This window comes from Panthera uncia, chromosome E1, assembly GCF_023721935.1.
Source record: "Panthera uncia isolate 11264 chromosome E1, Puncia_PCG_1.0, whole genome shotgun sequence".
Lineage (NCBI taxonomy): Eukaryota > Metazoa > Chordata > Mammalia > Carnivora > Felidae > Panthera > Panthera uncia.
Genome location: NC_064814.1, coordinates 9650330 through 9672256, shown reverse-complemented (window position 1 = coordinate 9672256; position 21927 = coordinate 9650330). Strand labels below are relative to the sequence as shown.

At 36.2% G+C, this 21927-nt stretch overlaps 1 protein-coding gene across 3 annotated transcripts in view; it reads left to right on the top strand.

Moving 5' to 3' along the window:
* The window catches only part of FBXL20 (F-box and leucine rich repeat protein 20), a 95850-nt gene that overhangs the window by 67981 nt on the left and 5942 nt on the right, over positions 1-21927 (top strand). For all 3 annotated transcript variants that reach the window (XM_049635921.1, XM_049635922.1, XM_049635923.1), the window contains 9 exons: positions 405-479; positions 2201-2295; positions 3659-3727; positions 12239-12334; positions 14289-14415; positions 15678-15752; positions 18416-18546; positions 20526-20586; positions 21523-21567. In XM_049635921.1, coding sequence (XP_049491878.1) covers positions 405-479; positions 2201-2295; positions 3659-3727; positions 12239-12334; positions 14289-14415; positions 15678-15752; positions 18416-18546; positions 20526-20586; positions 21523-21567 — 774 coding nt within the window. The remainder of the gene's footprint in view (positions 1-404; positions 480-2200; positions 2296-3658; positions 3728-12238; positions 12335-14288; positions 14416-15677; positions 15753-18415; positions 18547-20525; positions 20587-21522; positions 21568-21927) is intronic.

Here is a 21927-nt window from a genome sequence, read left to right as displayed (position 1 = left end):
ATACTAAGACTTTTGTTTATACTTTAATAGGGAAAACTTTTAAAGGCTTTCTCATTAAAATACGGAATGATCCACACAAATTAGAAACTAAATCTTCCAGTTAGAAAAAGAGTTTCTGATTAGGATACTTATCACAACCTGTCCTTTCCCAGCTCCCCCCAACCTCCCACCCCACCCCAGCTGCTAGTTTCTATACCCACTCATTTTTGAGATAATCTAATTGGGTAAACTATGAATCAGAAATAGGACAGACCTTTTGGGAGTTAATGGTGGTGGGCGTGGGATGGAGGGGTGCTGAGAAATTTTTTGGTCAATTTCAATCATTAGTTTGAATTGTGAACTTGCATATTGTTGATTTCCCCCCTTGAGCTTCTGCTCATTTTGTCTCTTTTTCTTCAAAACAGGCCTGGAATGTTCTGGCTCTGGATGGCAGTAACTGGCAGCGAATTGACCTGTTTGATTTCCAGAGGGATATTGAGGTATAATTATGTGGTGTGTGGCCCCATTTCTCATGTTAGAATGTAATTACAGCATGGAACAGATTAGCCCCAACCATATAAATCTCCTTTCCCTGGAGAGAGAAACTATTAATTTCAGTGCATCTGAACTTCATGGGAACTTGCAATGTTCCCAACAGCTTGCTCAGTTTTTGAGAATAAGCAGAACTATTTTACTTATAGAATACTAAGTTATTTAGTATTAATAGGACTACAATTTTTTGTTTTTATTTTTGTGGTGGAAATGTGAACACATTTGCTCATTGTAAGGAAGTCTTTTTATATTTTCTTATTGAAGAATGAGTAGACTTAACAGTTTGTTGGGGGATGATATTTGCATAAATTCTTCTTGAGATGAGCATTTTGGTTTTTTGGGAGCCTACAGACAGTTTTTGTGGAGAACAAAAAAAGAATAAAGCCAAATCATTTAATGAATTATTTTCCCCTTCTCACTTTTCCCCTGTATTTCATCTTAGTATAGCCTATTATCTCTAAACTGGAGAAGGATAATGGCTTAAGCTTAAAATTATCTTAACATGAACCTGAGCTCGGTGGTCCTTGGTTTTCTTGTCAGGAGAAATAATAGCTTCCTAATTTGTTATAAGAATAAAATAAGATTTAGATTTAGATTAAAAAAAATTTTTTTTATAAGTTGCAGTGAAACTTGTGGATCCATATAAGAAGTTTTTAGGGGCACCTGAATGACTCAGTCAGTTAAGTGTCCGACTCTTGCTTTCAGCTCAGGTCATGATCTCACAGTTTGTATGATCGAGTCCCATAGCAGGCTCTGTACTTTTCTCTCCCTCTTCCTCTGCCATTCAAGCTTTCTCTCTCTCTCTCTCTCTCTCTCTCAATAAATAAATAAATAAATAAATAAATAAGCAAGCAAGCACTTAAAAAAATAGAAAAAAGGGGTGCCTGGGTGGCTTAGTCGGTTAAGCATCTGACTTCTCTCGGGTCATGATATCAAGGTTTATGAGTTCAGGCCCTGCGTTGGGCTCTGTGTTGACAGCTCAGAGCCTGGAGCCTGCTTTGGATTCTGTGTCTCCCCCTCTCCCTCTGCCCTGACCACTCTGTCTCTCAAAAATAAACATTTAAAAAAAAATAGAAAAAAAAAGCTTTTAAAAAGCCTCACATGAATTTACCGTTATACACAGAACGTTCCATTTCTACAGAAAGTGCTTTTAAAATAATAGCCACTGACATTATGCAGGATTCTTATATTTTTCACAGTTGTCTACTCTTCATGGATATAAATGTTTAAAGCAACATGGCCCAGAGAATCATTCAGCAAGCTTTTGATAAGTGTCCATTGAGTCTCTGCTGTGTTCAGAGTACTCTAGTAACACTTTGGAGAGGATTCAGAAATAATCAAGGAAGCTAATGTCCTTCAGTAGCTGCAGTTTGACCAGTAGAGCAGCCTACATTAACATAGTGGCATAAAACTACAGAACTACAGAGAACCATTTCCTCAACTAGAGAGTGCCTTACAAATTGAACAAAATAAACAAATAGGGTTTGAGCCTGTTTGGGGTAGATAAGTTAATCAGGAAAGCTTTCTCAAATAAGTTGACATTTCTTTATTGAATTAATTAAGTTTTTAAATCAAGTAGAAGCCTTTGTTTATAGATTATTAAAAATGATGTGTTCTCTTCAAAAACAATGTGGTGGCTTATTTTTGTTTACCTGTTTTTTCTGTACAGGGCCGGGTAGTGGAGAATATTTCAAAACGATGTGGGGGCTTTTTACGAAAGTTAAGTCTTCGTGGGTGTCTTGGAGTAGGAGACAATGCATTAAGGTAAGAACATGACTATTAACTGATCTTCTTGAATAAGTAAAGAACAGCACCATCTCACCCAGAAAAAGCTAAAGTAATTTTGTGTATTCTTAAGCTATTCTGAAGCCAAACATACACATATTATTTATAGCACAAAAATATCCAGTACTGGGATGTATGGTTTTGAGAATAAAACAAGAACAAATACCTCCTGCCAAAAGCCAGATTCCTCATATCATAAATGATTCTTTTGGAGTCTTGAGTAAAAATTGTTCTTAATTTGTTAACTCAAAGGTAGGGTAATTGTAACCTTGGTCAACAAAAAGATCAATGTTTAAAAGTTTGTGGTTACCCGAAAAACAAATAATCCAGTGAAGAAATGAGCAGAAAACATGAATAGACACTTCTCTAAAGAAGACATCCAGATGGCCAACAGGCACATGAAAAGATGCTCAGTGTCGCTCCTCATCAGGGAAATACAAATCAAAACCACACTCAGATATCACCTCATGCCAGTCAGAGTGGCCAAAATGAACAAATCAGGAGACTATAGATGCTGGAGAGGATGTGGAGAAATGGGAAGCCTCCTGCACTGTTGGTGGGAATGCAAACTGGTGCAGCCACTCTGAAAAACAGTGTGGAGGTTTCTCAAAAAATTAAAAATAGAGCTACCCTATGACCCAGCAATAGCACTGCTAGGAATTTACCCAAGGGATACAGGAGTGCTGATGCATAGGGGCACTTGTACCCCAGTGTTTATAGCAGCACTCTCAACAATAGCCAAATTGTGGAAAGAGCCTAAATGTCCATCAACTGACGAATGGATAAAGAATTTGTGGTTTATATACACAATGGAATACTACGTGGCAATGAGAAAGAATGAAATATGGCCCTTTGTAGCAACGTGGATGGAACTGGAGAGTGTGATGCTAAGTGAAATAAGTCATACAGAGAAAGACAGATACCATGTGTTTTCACTCTTATGTGGATCCTGAGAAACTTAACAGAAGTCCATGGGGGAGGGGAAGAAAAAAAAAAAAGAGGTTAGAGAGGGAGAGAGCCAAAGCATAAGAGACTCTTAAAAACTGAGAACAAACTGAGGGTAGATGGGGGGTGAGAGGGAGGGGAGGGTGGGTGATGGGTATTGAGGAGGGCACCTTTTGGGATGAGCACTGGGTGTTGTATGGAAACCAATTTGACAATAAATTTCGTGTTAAAAAAAAATAAAAATAAAAGTTTGTGGTTGAAAATGAATTTATTTTCATAATTGTGAGTTACTTTTGTATCAACATCCAATATTACCAATAATATCTTTTATTATTTTTTGTAATGCTTAAAATTGTGGCTATTTTGTTTCAAACCTTTAACTTTCTTCCCTGTAAAGGACCTTTGCACAAAATTGTAGGAACATTGAAGTACTGAATCTAAATGGGTGTACGAAGACTACAGATGCGTAAGTATTTTATGTTTTAGAGGGGTGAATCATAGCCCCTTGTTTCCTGCCTATGCTAGCTTTAAATGTGGGCCATTAAATATATTTAGCAAATTTCATTTTGACCTTACAGAGGAAAGATATTTTGAAAGGAGAAAACATTAAAATAGAAATGGCATAAGAAACTAGTTTTCGAATCTGACCCAAATCCTATCTTGATATTTAAAGTGAAACTTAAAAATTGGAGTCCGTGTGTATGCAGTAGGGATACTAATACTAGAAATTACTAGGACTACTTGTGTTTCAAGAAGATACTAGTAGCTTTCATTCAAAAGGCAGAGTAAACCAATAATTCTGTAAAAAGATAGAAAATCTTAAATACGTATGAAACAACTTGTGATCATCGATACTGAGAGCATTTGTTAAATGATCCTTTAAATGTGCTATGTCTGTGTCAGGTACAGTATAAATGGAATAAAACAGTTGTTCATCCTTGAGAGCTTACTGTCACAGACCTAATAGATGTGGAAGGTAGACATAAAAAACATTCAGCCCCTGCCCTGCCCTGCCCAATTCAGTCCCAGGTTATCTATTGGTGATGATATGTATCAAATAACATTTAAATATTATATAGGGAAATTGTTGCCTGTTATGAGATGAAGTGAAGCCATTGAGGAAACATGTTTATACAGGGAGGGGGCCAGGATTATTTAGTGAATGTTCCTGTTCGGAAAGGCCTCATGAAAGAGATGGGATCTTTAGAATTGAAACAGAGGGTACAGATTGTTTATTTTAGTACTTTCTTTGAGGTCACAACATTGTTAACTTTTACTAAAAAAAAATGTCTGAAAGACAAAAACTATGGTTATTCTGTGGTTATTCTAACAAGTGTTATTTCTGTGGATTGATTTGACCTTTAACATGAGTAACATATCTAACTCCTCCCCCAACCATGACTTTATACCAGTAGCCCTCCGTTTACTTTAGATAAATTACTTGTTTATTTTTTTCTTTTGAATACTTAATATTCAGAGATTGAAATTTTGGCTACTTTGGTAAAAATAAAAGTGACATATAATTTACACTAAGAATAATTTTCTAAGAATCGATTCTATATACCAAAGATAAACTGACAAAAATGTAGTACAATTTATGTGCAAAGCTATTCATTTTTACTGTTTGTAATAACAAATACTACATTATTTTCAATAGCAAAATATGGGAAAGAACCCAAATATCAATCAGTAGAGGACTGTTAAATCAAAGGAATGAGGAGAGTATATAGTATTCTGGAATGATCTCTAGGACATACTGTTTAAGTTAAGGAAGCAAACTGCAGAGGAGTTTGTATAAGATACTTTTTGCAGAGCCAGTAAATACCCGTGTTTACTTATATTTCAAAAAGAAACAATTTAAAGATTATAAAAATGAGTAAAAATGGTCACCTGTGGGTAAGAGAATAAACACAGAGACAGGGATGAAAGGAAGACTCTGAAGTATCAGGTTTTGTAGTTTTCCTTTAATAGCTATGTAAATGTTTTACATACATAATTAAAATATGAATTAAGTCAAAAAGAAATCAAAGCAGTCCCTAAAAATTGAAAACAAAATAAAACACATGAACCCAATCATATCAAGTTGGAGCTATAACCACACAGAGAGAAATTACTTCTACTGACTTTTGATTTCTTTTTTTTAAGGTGTTTTTTTTTTTTACACTTGATTTTAGCCTAAAGGCCAAGAAGCAATAAGTTTTTTGGTTTTTTTTTTTTTAATGTTTATTTATTTTTGAGAGAGTGCACAAGCTGGGAGGGGCAGAGAAAGAGGGAGACATATGGTCTGTGTGTCGACAGTGGTACTTGAACTCACAAGCCGTGAGATGACCTGAGCTGAAGTTGGATGCCTAACTGATTGAGCCACCCAGGCACCCCTCTTTTTTTTTTTTTTTTTTAAGTTTTATTTATTTATTTTGAGAGAGAGACAAAGAGAGCACAGTGGAGAGGGGCAGACAGAGAGAGAATCCCAAGCAGGCTCTACACTCCATGCAGAGCCCAATGCAGGGCTCAAACCCACAAAGTGAACTGTACAATCATGACCTGAGCCAAAATCAAGAGTCAGATAAATGCTTAACCGATTGAGCCACTCCAGCGCTCTGACTGACTTTTATTTCTTATGAAAGTTTTAAATATATACCAAAGTAGACAAAACAGTGTACTGAACACATCACCCACCTTCAAATTGATAATTGAGAAATTACCACTTGATGGTCAGTCTTGTGTCATCTATATCCCCAAATTTTTCTTACTTTGAAAAAAGTCCTAGACATCATATTATTTTAATCTGTAAGCATATATTTCTAAAAGATAAAAGCTTTTAACATAAGCATGTTAATTTTATCACTCCTATAAAAAAACTTAATATCTTAAAATCATCAAATAACCACTGGCCAGTTCAGATTTTTGCTGCTTCTAGTGACTTCAGAAACACAATATTTTAAGCATCATATATAAGAAAAAAGACACAAACTTTAAAAAGCAAAAATGGAGACTTCTGCTTCTGCCATGACAATAAATGCCCTCCTGCCATAAACAACTGTAAAACTGTACAAAACATATCAAAGAACCAGTTTCAGATGTTGGACAATATGCAGCACAGGACTGAGCAATTAGGTGGGCCCTATGACCACCCTGGCTTTCTGCCTGGTGGTGTTTTCCAGATGATGGTATAAGGAGAAAGAACCCAAACGGAGAATAAGGTTCTGGCTGATTTGAAGAATAAGAGATCAGAGTTCAGGAAGACAAAAGTGGCTGGAATTTTTATCTTAAGATGGGAGAACTACTCAAAAAGGCTACAGAAATCTACATTGATCTGGCTGAATAGTAAGCTATAAATGGACGTATTGAGACCCCACGAAGCTGGGTAGAAAACATCTAAAAGGAAGGAACAATTACCAGGAAACTGTAAACTGAGAAATTGCCAGAGCTTAGGTAAGGCTGAGAGAAGTTCAAAATGAAGAATGTTCATTGAATACCTTGGGGTATTTAATAGAGACTTCAGAAAGGTCACGCCTTTGTAGTAAAGCTAGACTGGACCTGTCCCAGTAAAGGTTAAAAGAAAAAATTCAGGGTCAAATTGATCCATACCTAATTTAGCTGCCTGCCAAGTTGACATTCCTTTAAAGAAGACAACAAAGCATGGGGTGCCTGGGTAGCTCAGTGGTTAAGTGTCCAGCCCTTGATTTTGGCTCAGGTCATGATCTCATGGTTGTGAGATCAAGCCCTGCATTGGAATGCTCTCTCCCTCTCTCCCTCTGTCTCTCTCAAAATAAATAAACTTTAAAAATAAAGACAACAAAGCCTAGACACTCAGCATACAGAATTTCCAGCATTCAATGAAAATTACAAGACATGCAAAAAAGCATGAAATGATACCAGAAGAAAAACCAGTCAATAGTAACAGGTCCAGAAATGACAGAGGTTATAAAATTGACCAATAAAAAGGGTTTAAAAATAGCAAGTACAAACATGCTCAAGAATTTGTGCAAAAACTTAAAGATAATATGGAGATTGAAGTAAAAGCATGAGAGAGGATATACTATTACAATCACTAATCACAGGAAACTTGGAATGGTTAGTAACATGAGATGATGTAAACTTCAGGAAAAGTGTAGATGGAAAAGATACTAGAAAGTAAATGACAAATCAAGTAGACCAAAAAACAGTAAAGCTCTAGAAGACTTGAGCAACAGTGTCAATGAACTTGTCCTAATTGACACTTAAACAGAATGCTATACCAGAAAGCATCAGAGTAAGTGTTCTTTTCAAGTGCACTTAGAATATTTAGTGAGACACACCAAATAATGGACCATAAAAAATTTTTCAGTGAATTTAGGATTGAAATCATAGTGAGTGTAGTGCCATGTCCTCAACAGAATTAAAGTAGAAATGAGTAACATTTCTTGAAATTTTGAAAGTTAAATATTATCCTTCAGAATAACATGGGTCCACAATTTCTTTATCCATTCATCAGTTGATGGACATTTAGGTTTATATACACAATGGAGTACTACGTGGCAATGAGAAAGAATGAAATATGGCCCTTTGTAGCAACGTGGATGGAACTGGAGAGTGTGATGCTAAGTGAAATAAGCCATACAGAGAAAGACAGATACCATATGTTTTCACTCTTATGTGGATCCTGAGAAACTTAACAGAAGTCCATGGGGGAGGGGAAGAAAAAAAAAAAAAAGGTTAGAGTGGGAGAGAGCCAAAGCATAAGAGACTCTTAAAAACTGAGAACAAACTGAGGGTAGATGGAGGGTGGGAGGGAGGGGAGGGTGGGTGATGGGTATTGAGGAGGGCACCTTGTGGGATGAGCACTGGGTGTTGTATGGAAACCAATTTGACAATAAATTTCATATATTGGAAAAAAAAAAAAAGTAACATAGGTCCAAGAATAGATTACAAAGAAAACTAGAAAATATGTTTTGCTGTGTGATAATGAAAACATAATGTTTGAAACTTGTGGGCTATTCCAAAGGCAATACTTTAGAGAAGAATGTAGTTTCAAATGCTTATGTTAGAAAAGAAAGGTTTAAAATAGAGGATCTAGGGGTTCATCGCTGGCTCAGTTGATAGAGCATGTGACTCTTGACCTCGGGGTGGTGAGTTCAAGCCCCACGTTGAGTACAGAGATTACTTTTTAAAAAATTAGATATCAACAAAATAGGAAACAAAAACAGTACTGAAACCAAAAGCTGGTTTCTTGGGAGGAAAAAAACCCCAAATTGACAGACTCAGACGAAGAAAATAAAAGAGAAGACCTAGATTATCAAGGAGAGCACTAAATATTTTACCCGAAAGACAGATTAAGACAATCTGAATAGATCAGTAACAAGTTCAGTGAATAATTGAAAAGAATCCCATAAAGAAAAGCCCAGGCCCAGATGTCTTCACTGGTGAATTCCATCAAATATTTAAAGAAGACGGGCACCTGGATGGCTCATTTGGTTAAGCATCTGATTCTTGATTTCGGCTTAGGTCATGGTCTCACAGTGGTGAGATCTAGCCCCACGTTGGGTTCCATGCTAATCGTGGAGACTGCTTGGGATTCTCTCTCCCTCTCTCCTTCTCTCCTTCTCCTTCCTCCACCCCCCAAAATAAATAAAAAAATAAACATTAAAAAATATTTACAGAAGAAATAGCAGTTTTCAAACTGATTCATAAAATGAAATAGGAAGTATTTCATAACTCATTTTATGAGGCCAGTATTTTTCTGATACCAAAGACATCACAATAAAAGGAAATCTACTAATTGTTCTTTCTCAGAAACAGAGCCACAAAAATACCTGACAGAATTTTAGCAAACTAAATCCCGCAACATAAGAAAGGATTTGGAATCATAACCAAGCAGGATTTATCCCAGAAATACAAGTGTGGCTTAATATCTGAAAATCAATTAAATATAATATCTCATAATAATTAGTAGAATAAAGTAGAGGTCAGTAGACTTTCTGAACAGGGCCAGATAAGTAAATATTTTTAGGGCTTCATTGGCCATACAGTCTCTGTCACAGCACCCAACCCTGCCAATATGTTTTACAAAGGCAGCCGTAGAGTATACATAAACAATTAAGCATAAGTGTGCTCCAATAAAGCTTTATTTCTGTACAATGAGATTTGAATTTCATGTAAGTTTCACATGTCACAAGATCTTTAAAAAATTTTTTTCAACCCTTTGAAAACATCAAAACCATTCTTGACTTGTGAGCCATATAAAAACGGGCAGCTAGTGAGATTTACTGCCCCTTGGAATAAAGGACAGGAACTACATGATCATCTCAGTGTGTGGTGGCCTCTAACATGGCCCCCAAATAACCCCTGACTCCTAGTACTCACACCCTTATGTAATCTTTCCCCATGAACGTGGACTGGACCTAGTGACTCATTTCTAACAATAGAATATTGCAAAAGAGATTGGATGTCACTTTGGAGGTTAAGTACCAAAGACTGTGATTCTGTCTTGCTCTGCTTTCTCTCAGGGCTGTGGCTCTGGAGGAAGCAGCCTGCCCTGTTGTGAGTAGCTCTGTGGAGAGGTCCATGTAGCAAGGAACTTAAGGTGTGGCCAGCAGCCAGCAAGGACCTGAAACCTATCAAAAACCAAATGAGTGAGCTTGGAATTGGATCTGCTGAGGTCTGCCAACAGCCACCTAAAATAAGCTTGGAAGGGAATTTGCACCCAGTTAACCTTTGAGATGAATGCAACTGTGACCAAGACCTTAATTGCAGCCTGTGAGACATCCTGAGTCAGAGGCACCCTGCTAAAGCTGCCTGTGCCTGTATTCCTGACCCACAAAAACCATGCGATAATAAATGTTGTTTTAAGCTGCTCAGTTTGGGGAGTAATTTGTTAAGTAAGAGTAGATAATTAATACATCATCGGATACAGAAAAAAAATACATGGCAAATCCAACACCTATTTGTGATAAAAAAATTCTCAACAAACTAGAAATAGAAGGGAGTTTACTCAATCTGGTCAAAACCATCTATGAAAAACCTGCTGCTAACATCATACTTAATGATGAAAGACTTTACCCTAAGGTCAAGACCAAGGTAAAGATGTTCCATGTCACCATTTCTGCCAACATTCTGTTGGAGATTCTAGCCAATGCAGTAAGCTTGAAAGAAGAACAAGAAAGAAAGAAAAAGAAAGAAAGAAAGAAAGAAAGAAAGGGAGGGAGAGAGGGAGGAAGAAAACTGACAGGAAAGAAGTAAACCGTGTTTATTCACAGATAACATAATTCTAAAAGAAGTGCTTGAAAACAGCAAAACATTACTGAAAGAAATTAAACACCTGTATTAAAAGTATACAGAGAACTCTTACAATCAATAATAGGCAATCCAGTTAAAGATTGGGCTAAACACTTGGGTAGATTTTCACCAAGGAAAGAGATGAATGGCTAATAAGCACAAGAAAGGGTGTTTGTTGCACAATTGCACAATAAAACCACAGTGGGATTACAATCCATACCCCCCTAACATGACTATAATGAAAAAGAGAATGCCAAGTATTGGCAAAGATGTGGAGAAACTGGGGCATTCATGCATTGCTGGTAGGAATGTAAAATAGTACAGCCACTTTGGAAAATAGTGTGGTGGTTTCTTAAAAAGTCAAACATAAACATAGTGTAGGACCTAGCAATGCTAATCCTAGGCATCTACCCGGAAAAAATGGAAACATAGGTCCATACAAAGACCTAAGACACATATCTGCCAAATAGAATGTACAACTCTTATTTGGGTCCTAATTTGAACAGGTCACGTTGACGAAGGCATTTATAAGACAATTAGGGAAACTTGGACAGTCAGGTTATCAGATATTAAGGAATTAAAGTCATTATCCGTTAGAAAGATGTCCTGAAATATTTATAGGTGAAATAGTATGTCTGGGATTTGCTTTAATTTTTTAATTTTTTTTAACGTTTATTTATTTTTGAGACAGAGAGAGACAGCATGAACAGGGAAGGGTCAAAGAGAGAGGGAGACACAGAATCTGAAACGGCTCCAGGCTCTGAGCTGTCAGCACAGAGCCCGATGAGGGGCTCAAACTCACAGACCGTGAGATCATGACCTGAGCCGAAGTCAGACGCTTAACCGACTGAGCCACCCAGGCGCCCCTGGGATTTGCTTTAAAATACTGAAGCAAAAAGCAGAGGAAAATAGATGAAATAGAAATAGTAGAATGTTAATAAATATCAAAGCTTAACGATGGTACAAGTGCATTCTGTATTCACTCTTGTGTATATTTGAAATTTTCCATAAGAAGTTAGAAAAATTAAACTGAGAACTTGACTACTGTGGAAAAAGAGCCTTTAAGAAATTCATAAAGGGGGGGTGGGGAAAGAAATTCATAAAGGGGCACCTGGCTGGTCAGTCAGTGGAACATGTGACTCTTGATCTGAGGGTCATGAGGTCAAGCCCCACATTGAGGGAAGAGATTACTTTTTAAAAAAATCATGAAGGCAAGTAGGTAATAATATTACATAACTTAGCTTGTTTGACCCCAATACTGGTCCTTTACAGTTGCAAAAATCCAACCATTTCATACTGCCACGTAAAAGGTTATCTTAAGCAGAGATTTAAGTGAAAGAGCAGAGACAGAGCTTTCAGTCTTCATGTTGCACCACTTGCTAGCAAGTACTAGCTAGCTTTCTGGTATTTCTGTATTTGCAAAATGCACATAGGTCTCTTATCAGCACAGAGTAGTTTGCTGTTAAACATTTCCAAATGAGAATCAAGCACCATGATCCCCTCATGCAAACGCTCATACACAGCACAGCCTTTCTTCTTTGCGAATGACACCTGCCTCTTCCTCAGCATGAAAGATCCCAGGATTTACAGCTGCTTTTATTTGGGGTATGGAAATTTTATAGTTCTTATGTACAGACACATGTTTAATGAGAATCGTGCATGATTGACTAAAGATGCGTTCCTATTTGTTTATTCATTATTTTCTCCTTTTTCCATTTTTCAGTACATGTACTAGCCTTAGCAAGTTCTGTTCCAAACTCAGGCACCTTGACTTGGCTTCCTGTACATCAATAACAAACATGTCTCTTAAGGCTCTGAGGTAAATGTCTTCTACCAAGAATGTCCAATAATCAGAACAAATATACTTATTTTTTATTTCAAATAACTGAATTAAAGTTGGAATTGAAGGAAACTATGTTTTATGGATATGTACTATAGTTCAGAATAGATTTTTTGTTTTATCACTTGCCCAAATTACAGGACACATCCAGGTGAAATGACTAGAGGTAACTAGGATTTCTGAACAGACTGGCACAACTTCTACATGAATGATTTGATTTTTATGAGGGCTTGATCCCCCCCCCCCCCAAATGCCACATATCATTATAGCTTAGTGGCTTAGTGATTAAAGCAGCACTCTGGAGCCAGGTGATTAACCAAGTACTTCAAACAAATATAACCCTCCTGAGTTGTTCCTTTCTATCTCATAGTGCTGTTAGGATTAAACAGTATTATTATTATTTGATAGTATTAGGCCAAATCGTGTAAAGTTGCCAGTATTTAACAACTTTTGTCTTATAAAAATGACGGCCTCATGTAGTTCAACCTAATATATATAAAGCGCTTAGAGTTTCTGGCATACAGTAAGCGCTTGATAAGTTTTGTTTTAATGTTAATGTATTTTTAAAGTACATTACAGAAAATGTACCTTAAAAGGAAGGTGAAATGCTCATTCTCTTTGTAAGTTTACTATTTTATCAGCCTGTTATAAATAATTATAGCCCCATGTATTGGTTATGTTCATGAATAGTAAAAATTAAGCTATTAAATGTAGATTTAGTTGAGTGTAAGTAATCTAAAAATATGACTTCCTCTAGACTTTTCCTTATGAATATTGAATATATGCATTTAAGGCCATTTGCCATGTAGGATGATAAATAGGATAATATAACAACACTTACAGTTTACAAAATATTTTCACATAAATGATTTCATTTATTTCAAAACCTTGTGGGGCAGATAGGACAGACACTTTATAGTTAAGAAAGTCTTAAAACATTTTTTAATGCCAGGTACTGTGATTTAACCATAAGATGTAAGTAAATAAGGTATCGTTGCTGCCCTTAAGCTGCTCAGAGCCTAGTGGGAGACAAAATAAACAGTATGATAAGTTCTGTTATAGAAGTGAGTGCATCCATTTGAGGAGAACATAGGAGGGGCTATGGCTGATCTTAGATTAAGAGGAGTTCAGGCCGGTTTCCTAAAGTGACTTGCCTGAAGTCACACTATTTAATGCTGAAGAATGAACTTGAACCAAGATCCTCTGCCTTCGTTTTATAAAACAATTAAAGCAGCATTTTCCTAAGAATGTCCTAGAACTTGAGATTCTTCCATAGTTCAAGTGAGAAATGAAAGACGAAACTAATATTTGATATAAGGCAGAGATCGAACACAATATATCCTAAATTCAGCCTGTGGAAGCAGTACTCCAGATACTTCACAGATAAGGAAAATTTATAGATCTTTTGTATTTTTTACATAAAAATGTAAATGTCCTCATTATTACTTTGATAAGTAATAGAATTATTTGATAAAGAATCTGAATCTAAACTCTTCACTAATTACTCTGTTAACTTGAACAGGTCACTTAATTCCCATTTACTTTCCAGATCTTTTAAAGATGTGATAAGTGCAAAAAGAATATGTTTGGAAAGGATAAACCTCCATAACAGTCTAACATATCTGAAAAACAATATTGTGCTTTGTGCTTACTAGTTTAGCTGGATTTAAGAGAGCCCCTGTAGTGATATAGTCCCACGTGAACACCACAAGTGTTGATAAATATGCTTTGTTGTTTTTGTTGTTGTTGTTGTTGTTGTTGTTGTTGTTGTTGTTGGTTGACTATATTCTAAATCTATGTTAAGTAAATATATTCTTAGGGGAGAACATGGGACTGTAGCCATTCCCCTGACTAAATAGCCAATAAAATGAGACTTTGGTACCTTTGGAATTGGGTTTAGTCATATGTTTGTTTCATTTTGTTTTGTCCTAAGTGAGGGATGTCCACTGTTGGAGCAATTAAACATTTCCTGGTGTGACCAAGTAACCAAGGATGGCATCCAAGCACTAGTGAGAGGCTGTGGGGGTCTCAAGGCCTTATTCTTAAAAGGCTGCACACAGGTAATACTCCATGTAGTGCTTGTGAATGTTAGAAGAACCATGGACTTCGTAGGCAGTCCAAAGATATTGGCTTGAGGAACATGTAGTTGTATATTATTGGCCAAAGATACATACTTACCAAATACTAAAATGTTTTCCTTAGAGTAAAAAAAACCTAAGAGTTAACATCTGACCAAAGAAATTTATGAGGGGAGGCAAGATGAGGAGAAAAAAATCACACCACGCATCCACCTCAGGCAAGAAGGGTCTCTTGCAACTTAATCTGAAAAGGAAACTTGCCATGTTGTCATTCATTGTCTGAGACCTTAAACTGGAGAGGCAAGGAAGCCAGCCTTAGCAATTTCGCTGGTTGTTTAACTACCAGGTTAAATGTGCCAAATATACAGAACCTACATTTTACAGTGTTGATGTTTACTTCCTGCCAGTCACATTACAAATCCCAACATATTTTGTCATTAAAAATTTTTGCTATCTTCATATTTTACTGTGGAAAAAAAATAAGGAATTGACATGGCAGTGTCTGGAAGGAAATAATCAAAAGTGAGTTTAGAAGTGATTGACAAAGTAGGGCTAGGCTCTTAAGAAATTATTTTACTAATGCTTACTGAAACCATACCTTGGATGCCGTTAAAAGTGCCCTTACTCTTTGACCATGATGGGACGAGTTCCATTGTTTGAAACAGAGCTTTGAAAGTGAGACTGCCTTAAAACAACAGCTTGAGCTTCTGGTTATTTATGGAATCCTGGAAAATATTGATTGGAATGCACCATTATACATTATAATCAATTACTTGCCATCTGTTCTCAGCACTGTACACATGGCACTGATCTTCCAGCAGCAGATAAACCGGATTCCTTTCTCAGCTCCTGCTCCCAAAAAGTTTGTTTTTAAAAAACTTTATATAGGAAGCATAGAAGTGTGAAAATTATTTTAGCTTCATAATCCCTGAACAAAATGCTGTGAGGCATATTTAATTTATCAGAAGAAAAATCCATAAACATTAGGCAGTGTTTATTTTATCTTTTCCTTGATTTGGTGATCATATGAATTTGATGTGGTTGGAACTGATGAAAAATACTGATAACCATACTAATGATATGAAGTCCACCTTTCTGTGATCACAGGTCATTGTTTCTGATTCATTGTTCCTTTGAAATTTGGTTGGCTGTATTTAGAATGTATTAATGAATGTATACATTCCTAAATCTTTATCCCTTGAAACAATGTTAGTAATCATATTTTCTCTTTTTAATCTTTCTAGCTAGAAGACGAAGCTCTCAAGTACATAGGTGCACACTGTCCTGAACTGGTGACTTTGAACTTGCAGACTTGTTTAGTAAGCAGTCCTTCCCACAATTCTTTTGTATTAGTAATTCCTATCAGTAATATTGTAAGAGCTTTAGTCATCAAGACCAGTGGTTATTCTACTTCAATCCTGGGGACACTGTACACACACAGATGATTCTTTGCATGTTTAACAATAGTCACTCCTGAGGGTTTTAACAGAGATAATATAGAAGGTAGCTCTTGCAGACTTCCAAATAAGCTAACTGTAACTCCACCCCTTTTCTTTTTTTCTTTTCAAAGTGAATTATTCACAAACTTCAGTACTTAAAATATTTTTGGTAAATGAATTGCAGTCAGATCAATTAACATCTATCATTGGGTCATAACTATTGGGAACCACTGATCCGAACAAATGACAAGCAAAATGTACTCTTTAAATTTTTAATTTCCAAGTAGTATTTGTAGTTCACATTTGGCTTGTTTAGACTATCAGCTTTTTTTGTGTCTGGCCCCAAACCCCTTCATTTTGCTCAGAGAATTTGCCGAAACCACTCAGGTTCCTACAACATTGACAGTACACATTTAGCTTTTCTCTCTTGCCTGGAAAATTACATATATGTGTTGCCTTGGAATGAGAGCCTCTCGTTGCAATGAAAAAGAGTTGATGAGGGCTTTCCTTGTTTTTACTAAAACTTCTTCTCATTATACCCTTCTCTTGTTTGATTACCTGAAACTTGAGAGCATAGTGGTTGTTTAAAGGTGACACATAAAGGGCCATATTTTGTGCAAGTGAAGCAACCTCCCCTTTCAAGCCCTTAAGGGATGGTTCTGATAATGATCTGCTCAGGAGGCTCTTGAAGACTGAGTTAAAGGAATGACATTCCTTTTAATTCTGATCACCCCTTCCTTTTAATTCTGACTGTCATAGTTACTATCAGAATTTGCCTAATTTCATTTATGAAACCAAAATATTTGGCCTGACAGGAAGAGCTTATACAACTGTTGTAAACATGAAACCATCACCTTACGGTGATAGGAAGAAACTGTTCTTAGGCATCTTCAGATTCTGTTTGTACACACAGATACACAGAGATACACTCCATAGATATTTGTGTGGATATATGTTACACACACATTCACACAACCATATAAATACATACCCTACCTACCATTCGCTGTTTTAGTTTCACTTCCTTTATCCTTTCAGCAGACAGAAAGTGCAGGTGGTGAGCCTAAAGAACCAGTTCTGTCATCAGTTTAGTTTACTCTTTCCCTTCACCCAGATCTTAGGGCATAAGTCATCCCTTCCGTAGAATGTGATGAAATGATTCTCATTCCTAAGACTTCATGTGTCTGCCCAAAACTGTTGAAGTGACCAAAGTACATTCTTTAGCCATTCTCTTTTTCTGGACTAATTTGAAAACATAAAAGTTTAGTAAATTTTATTCTTTCTAAAATTTGAAGTATTGGTACATAGGACTTTCCTCAACTTTCTTCCTCAGTAATCCCTTATAGATTTTAAAACATTAAGAAGGAAAAGGCAGCACAGCCCTATAAAACTTTCCTAATATTATATGACACAAGTTCTCAGTGGCCTGGTAAATATGCATGTTTATCGATTGCTGTTTCCCCTTTACATTTCAATTATCCTTGTTTAGTAATAACACACATCACACTTGTATGAAAGTTACTTCCACATGTGTTGATCTTCATTAATTTATCCTCCAGATAAATCTTATATCTGCCTTAGCATCCATTTTTTATCCGTATCTTGTTTCAATTATGCAATATTGAGAATATACGGATTTAAGCAGTGAATATTTAAAGCTTGATTTTTTTTTTCAGTTGTCCTGGCAACCTAAGGACACTGACTGAACAGAGATGACAGGAGAGCTTTATTCTGAGGCTTATACAAAATTTGTGAAACTAACAGGACAAATTGAAGTGCTAATCATATCCTACATGTTAAGATGTTTATATATGGCATCTTTTTTTTTTTAGTGTAACATCTTGCTGTGTCCTTTTTATTTTAGAATAATTTAAAACACACAAAATTACATTTGGTTGATCACAGCTGTTTATCTCCATAAATGAGTATATTCTTTATATTATACAACTAAAATAAATAAATAAATGGATCTGTGGTTGATATGAAGTTGCAACTGTCATCCATAGGTTGTTTTATTTTTTCAGTAACTTAATATCAGTGTCAATTTTGAACTTATAAATACATTTATACTGCTGTGCTTGCCTGTTTTCTAGGTTTTAAAGTCATGTAATTGAATCTACCCCACGATGTACCTCATGCTGTTCCCAATCCCGTTGGGTTACAAGAATCCCATTATAGCTTCCTCCTTTTACACCAAAAATGAGCACTGGGGCGCCTAGCTGGCTCAGTCAGTAGAGCATATAATTCTTGATCGCGGGGTCGTGAGTTCAAGCCCCACATTGGGCATGGAGCCTACTTAAAATAAATTAAAATGAAAAAAATGAGCACAGATTCTCTCACAAACTAAATCAAAAGGAACTGAGAAGGAGAAACAAAGTGTATTCATTTTCTTTTAGGTCTACTACCTAATTAATATTAAGCTCTATTTTATTTCTTTTTGGTGCTTATTTTCAGAGGTAACATTTTTTTCCTTTTCTTCTGCTAAATAACTAATATCTATGGGATTTTTTTGCTCTTATTTATTTATTTATTTATTTTTTTAGCAAATCACAGATGAAGGTCTCATTACTATATGCAGAGGGTGCCATAAGTTACAGTCCCTCTGTGCCTCCGGCTGCTCCAACATCACAGATGCCATCCTGAATGCTCTAGGTCAGAACTGTCCACGGCTTAGGTAAACATTTCTTGTTTAGCTCAAAAAATCATGGGAAAGGAACAAAGGCCTTCTTCACCCAAATTTATTTCTTTGGAACTTTGAGATTTTTAAGGTAGACACTACAAGGCTACCCTTTTAGATGCCCAGCTACTTGCTTTGTACCTCATTCGATTACATGTAATTGGCCTAAACCAAAGGGTAATAGTCCCCATTTCCTACTTCTTGCTATCTAGACTAGAAAAAAAAAAAACAACATTTTATTTCATTACTTGTCTTACTAAACTTTCATATAATTCATTTCTGAAGAAAGTTTTTAAAGCCCTACCCCTGTGGTTATTTGTATTGTGGTAATGATGCCCGGTACATAGAAGAAAGTATTTTTTAAAAAAGCCCTACAGGAAAACTTCCTTTGTGCTCAGGATCTTTTAGAGCAAAGCTTATTTCTCTATGGTTCCTCCTTTCTGCCAAAATATAGGATTGGCTGAATATTTACTAAGAATGCTGTTAGCATACACATGGTTTCAAACGCATATTGATTTTGTAAAAGCCCACAACACACTGTTTCATAATAAATAGGGATTATCCCCATATACCTGTTTTGTTTTTAAAACAAAACTTTTATTTTACTTATATGTTAGACATGTTGACCATTGTTGTAAGGGATTTACAAATATTAATTCATTTAATCCACAGAATACCATATTAGCACTGTTACTGTCTCCATAATATAGATGAGAAAACTGAAGCCCAGAGAGGTCAGATAACCTGTTCAAGGTCTCACAGCTAGTGAGTTCAAGAGCAAGATTCAAACCCAGGCAGCCTGGCTCCAGAACCCAGAAAACTTCTTGTCTTACATATAATAATCATTGTAAACCAATATAACTTCATTAAAGCTTTTTGTAGTCACCTGGCCAGGAGCCTGACCATCATTATTGAAAAAATTTGCCTAGATTATCAAAATTCCTTGATAGATCATAGACTTGGTCAGAATTAATTATGTCAGAGGCCTGGAGCTAAGGAGGTAGCCAAACTTCTCCCTAAAAATCTTACACTTTACCTTTTTCTCATTTGAAGAGAGGACTGTTCAGCTCCTTATTACTTCATGGCTTATTTTATTGTTCGAATAGAAAAGCTCCCAAATATGATAATCAAAAGTTCAGTCAGATCATGTTTTCCCATTAGATATATATAGCATTCATTTCTTACTGATTTTTGATAATGATTTCTTATACTGTGGCTTTATTTGTTTCAACTTACGTAGTAAGTAATTTGTGAGCAGACATAAAAATATTCTTTGGTACTGTCACACAGACACCACCAAAGTTTTCACAGAAAGGAGCTACTTTTGATTCCCCAGTCCTGTGGTTGGCATTTAGGTTGGTGTTTAGCAGTTCCTGAGTAGGAGAGTTGTCTGCCAGCTCAGTTTCCCTCTCCTCTGGGCCTCCCCGGGAGCCTGTGGGAGGAGGCAAGAAGCTTAAGGGTATTTTTTCATAAGTATGGAATTTCATACTTGGTACAGGCCTGTAATTAACCAGTCCCTTCATAGAATTTTTAAAAGCTATTTAAATCTGAGTGAACCTACATGTAAAATAGGGAAAGAGAATAATTTACTTGAGCAACAGATTAATTGAAACAGAGTATTTATCTCCATTTCTTTGTTTTCTAGGAGCAGGCTGCCCTCTGGGGGTAAGCAGTATGCCATCAAGAAGGCTTTTAAATGCATTTTTCATGCATTTTGGCATTAACTACAAGCTTCTATTATATTCTTCTGATTGCATCACCCTGAATTGTGGTATTTACAGGACCACTTTATGATGACTCCATGAAAATGAATGGCAAGATCTGTATACAGACTTGCTTAGCTGTTAATGTCACTATAGTATGCAGTGCCTAGGGAATAGGAGGTTGTTTTCTTAAATTCTTGCTGTTTTTAATAAACCCAGTTTTCAGGGAACAAGGGCTTGACTTTCACTTTTTTTTTTTTTTTTTTATAACAGAATATTAGAAGTGGCAAGGTGTTCTCAATTAACAGATGTAGGCTTTACCACTCTGGCTAGGGTAAGTATTTTCTCCAGGTTCTGTGGGTTTGGTTTGGGATTTTTCTTTCAGAGGAGTGAACAATGAGGGAGAAGTAGAAAGGCAGCAGAATTGAGGGTGTGGGATGTGAGGGAACTTCTCTGTGGCTGGTGTTCCTGAGCATTCTCATGCTGCAGCTATAGGCCTGTGGAATACAAACTGCTCTGGAAATACAGACGTGCGTTGGAGGACATGATGCTCCTTCATGAGACTTGATTTGTCACATTTTCATTAGATGGTAAACTAAGCAGGGACTTTCTCATGCTTCATGAAAGAAATTCTTGGTTACTTGGGTATGCGACTGGTGGGTGAGAGTGTTGTTGAAAGAAATGGATAAGCCCAATTTTAAATGGAGGTGGCTTAAGATTTTTTGTGTTCTCCAGAATATGTTAATCCTTGGAATGGTTTATAAATCACTGTATGTATAATAATAGCATTTAAAATTATATTGTCTTTAACCAGTATAATGGAACATGGGGAAGGACCTTTGCTTTCAGGCAGATTGATGGAACATTAATTGGTCGGGGGCAACATATGGCATAACTAAATTGGGACATAAAGCTTACCTTTCAGTCTTCCAAAGAAAATAATTTTCATCAAATTATTTATGGTTGGAAGGCTCTGTACTAGCTTGGTATTAATGTTCAGGGAATTTATTCCCGTGGACTTGTAAGGTGTTAGATACTTTAAATGTAGAATAATTAAGAAATTTCACTGTGATTGAGGCCTTTTAAAATGTGTAATTAATGGAATAAGGCAGAAAGTGTCATTAGAATGACACCTCTGAGTTATGGGAGGTTGTTATAGGAATAACTCTGAAAGTTAAGATTTTGTCGGTGTATTTAATACTACTTCTGGCCTTAAATTTTCCCATGTTTTAAATGTTTGAGCTATAAAGTTTGGTTTTGTATTTTATAGAATTGCCATGAGCTCGAAAAGATGGACCTGGAAGAGTGTGTTCAGGTAAGAATGTGGATTTTTACTCAGAAATACAGTATGATAGAAACTTACATAATATGTGCACAGCAGAACTTTCAGTTCCTTACCCTAATGTCATGGAGTGCCTGCAGCATTGCTGACTCTCCATTTATTGTGGTGTCCTCTAGGCATACCAGGCAGAGGTACTGTGGTATATATGGTAAAGAACTAGAAAAATACATGCCATCAATATAGTTACCAGTGGAAAGAAAGAAGGCCCAAGTGTTCAGGCCATAAAGATGTTAAAATGTTTCCTTAGACCTACAGAGTTGTAATTCTAGTAAATAATTAAAGCCCCCATCACATTGGCAATATAGCACTGCCTTTTTTTTTTTTTTTTTTTTT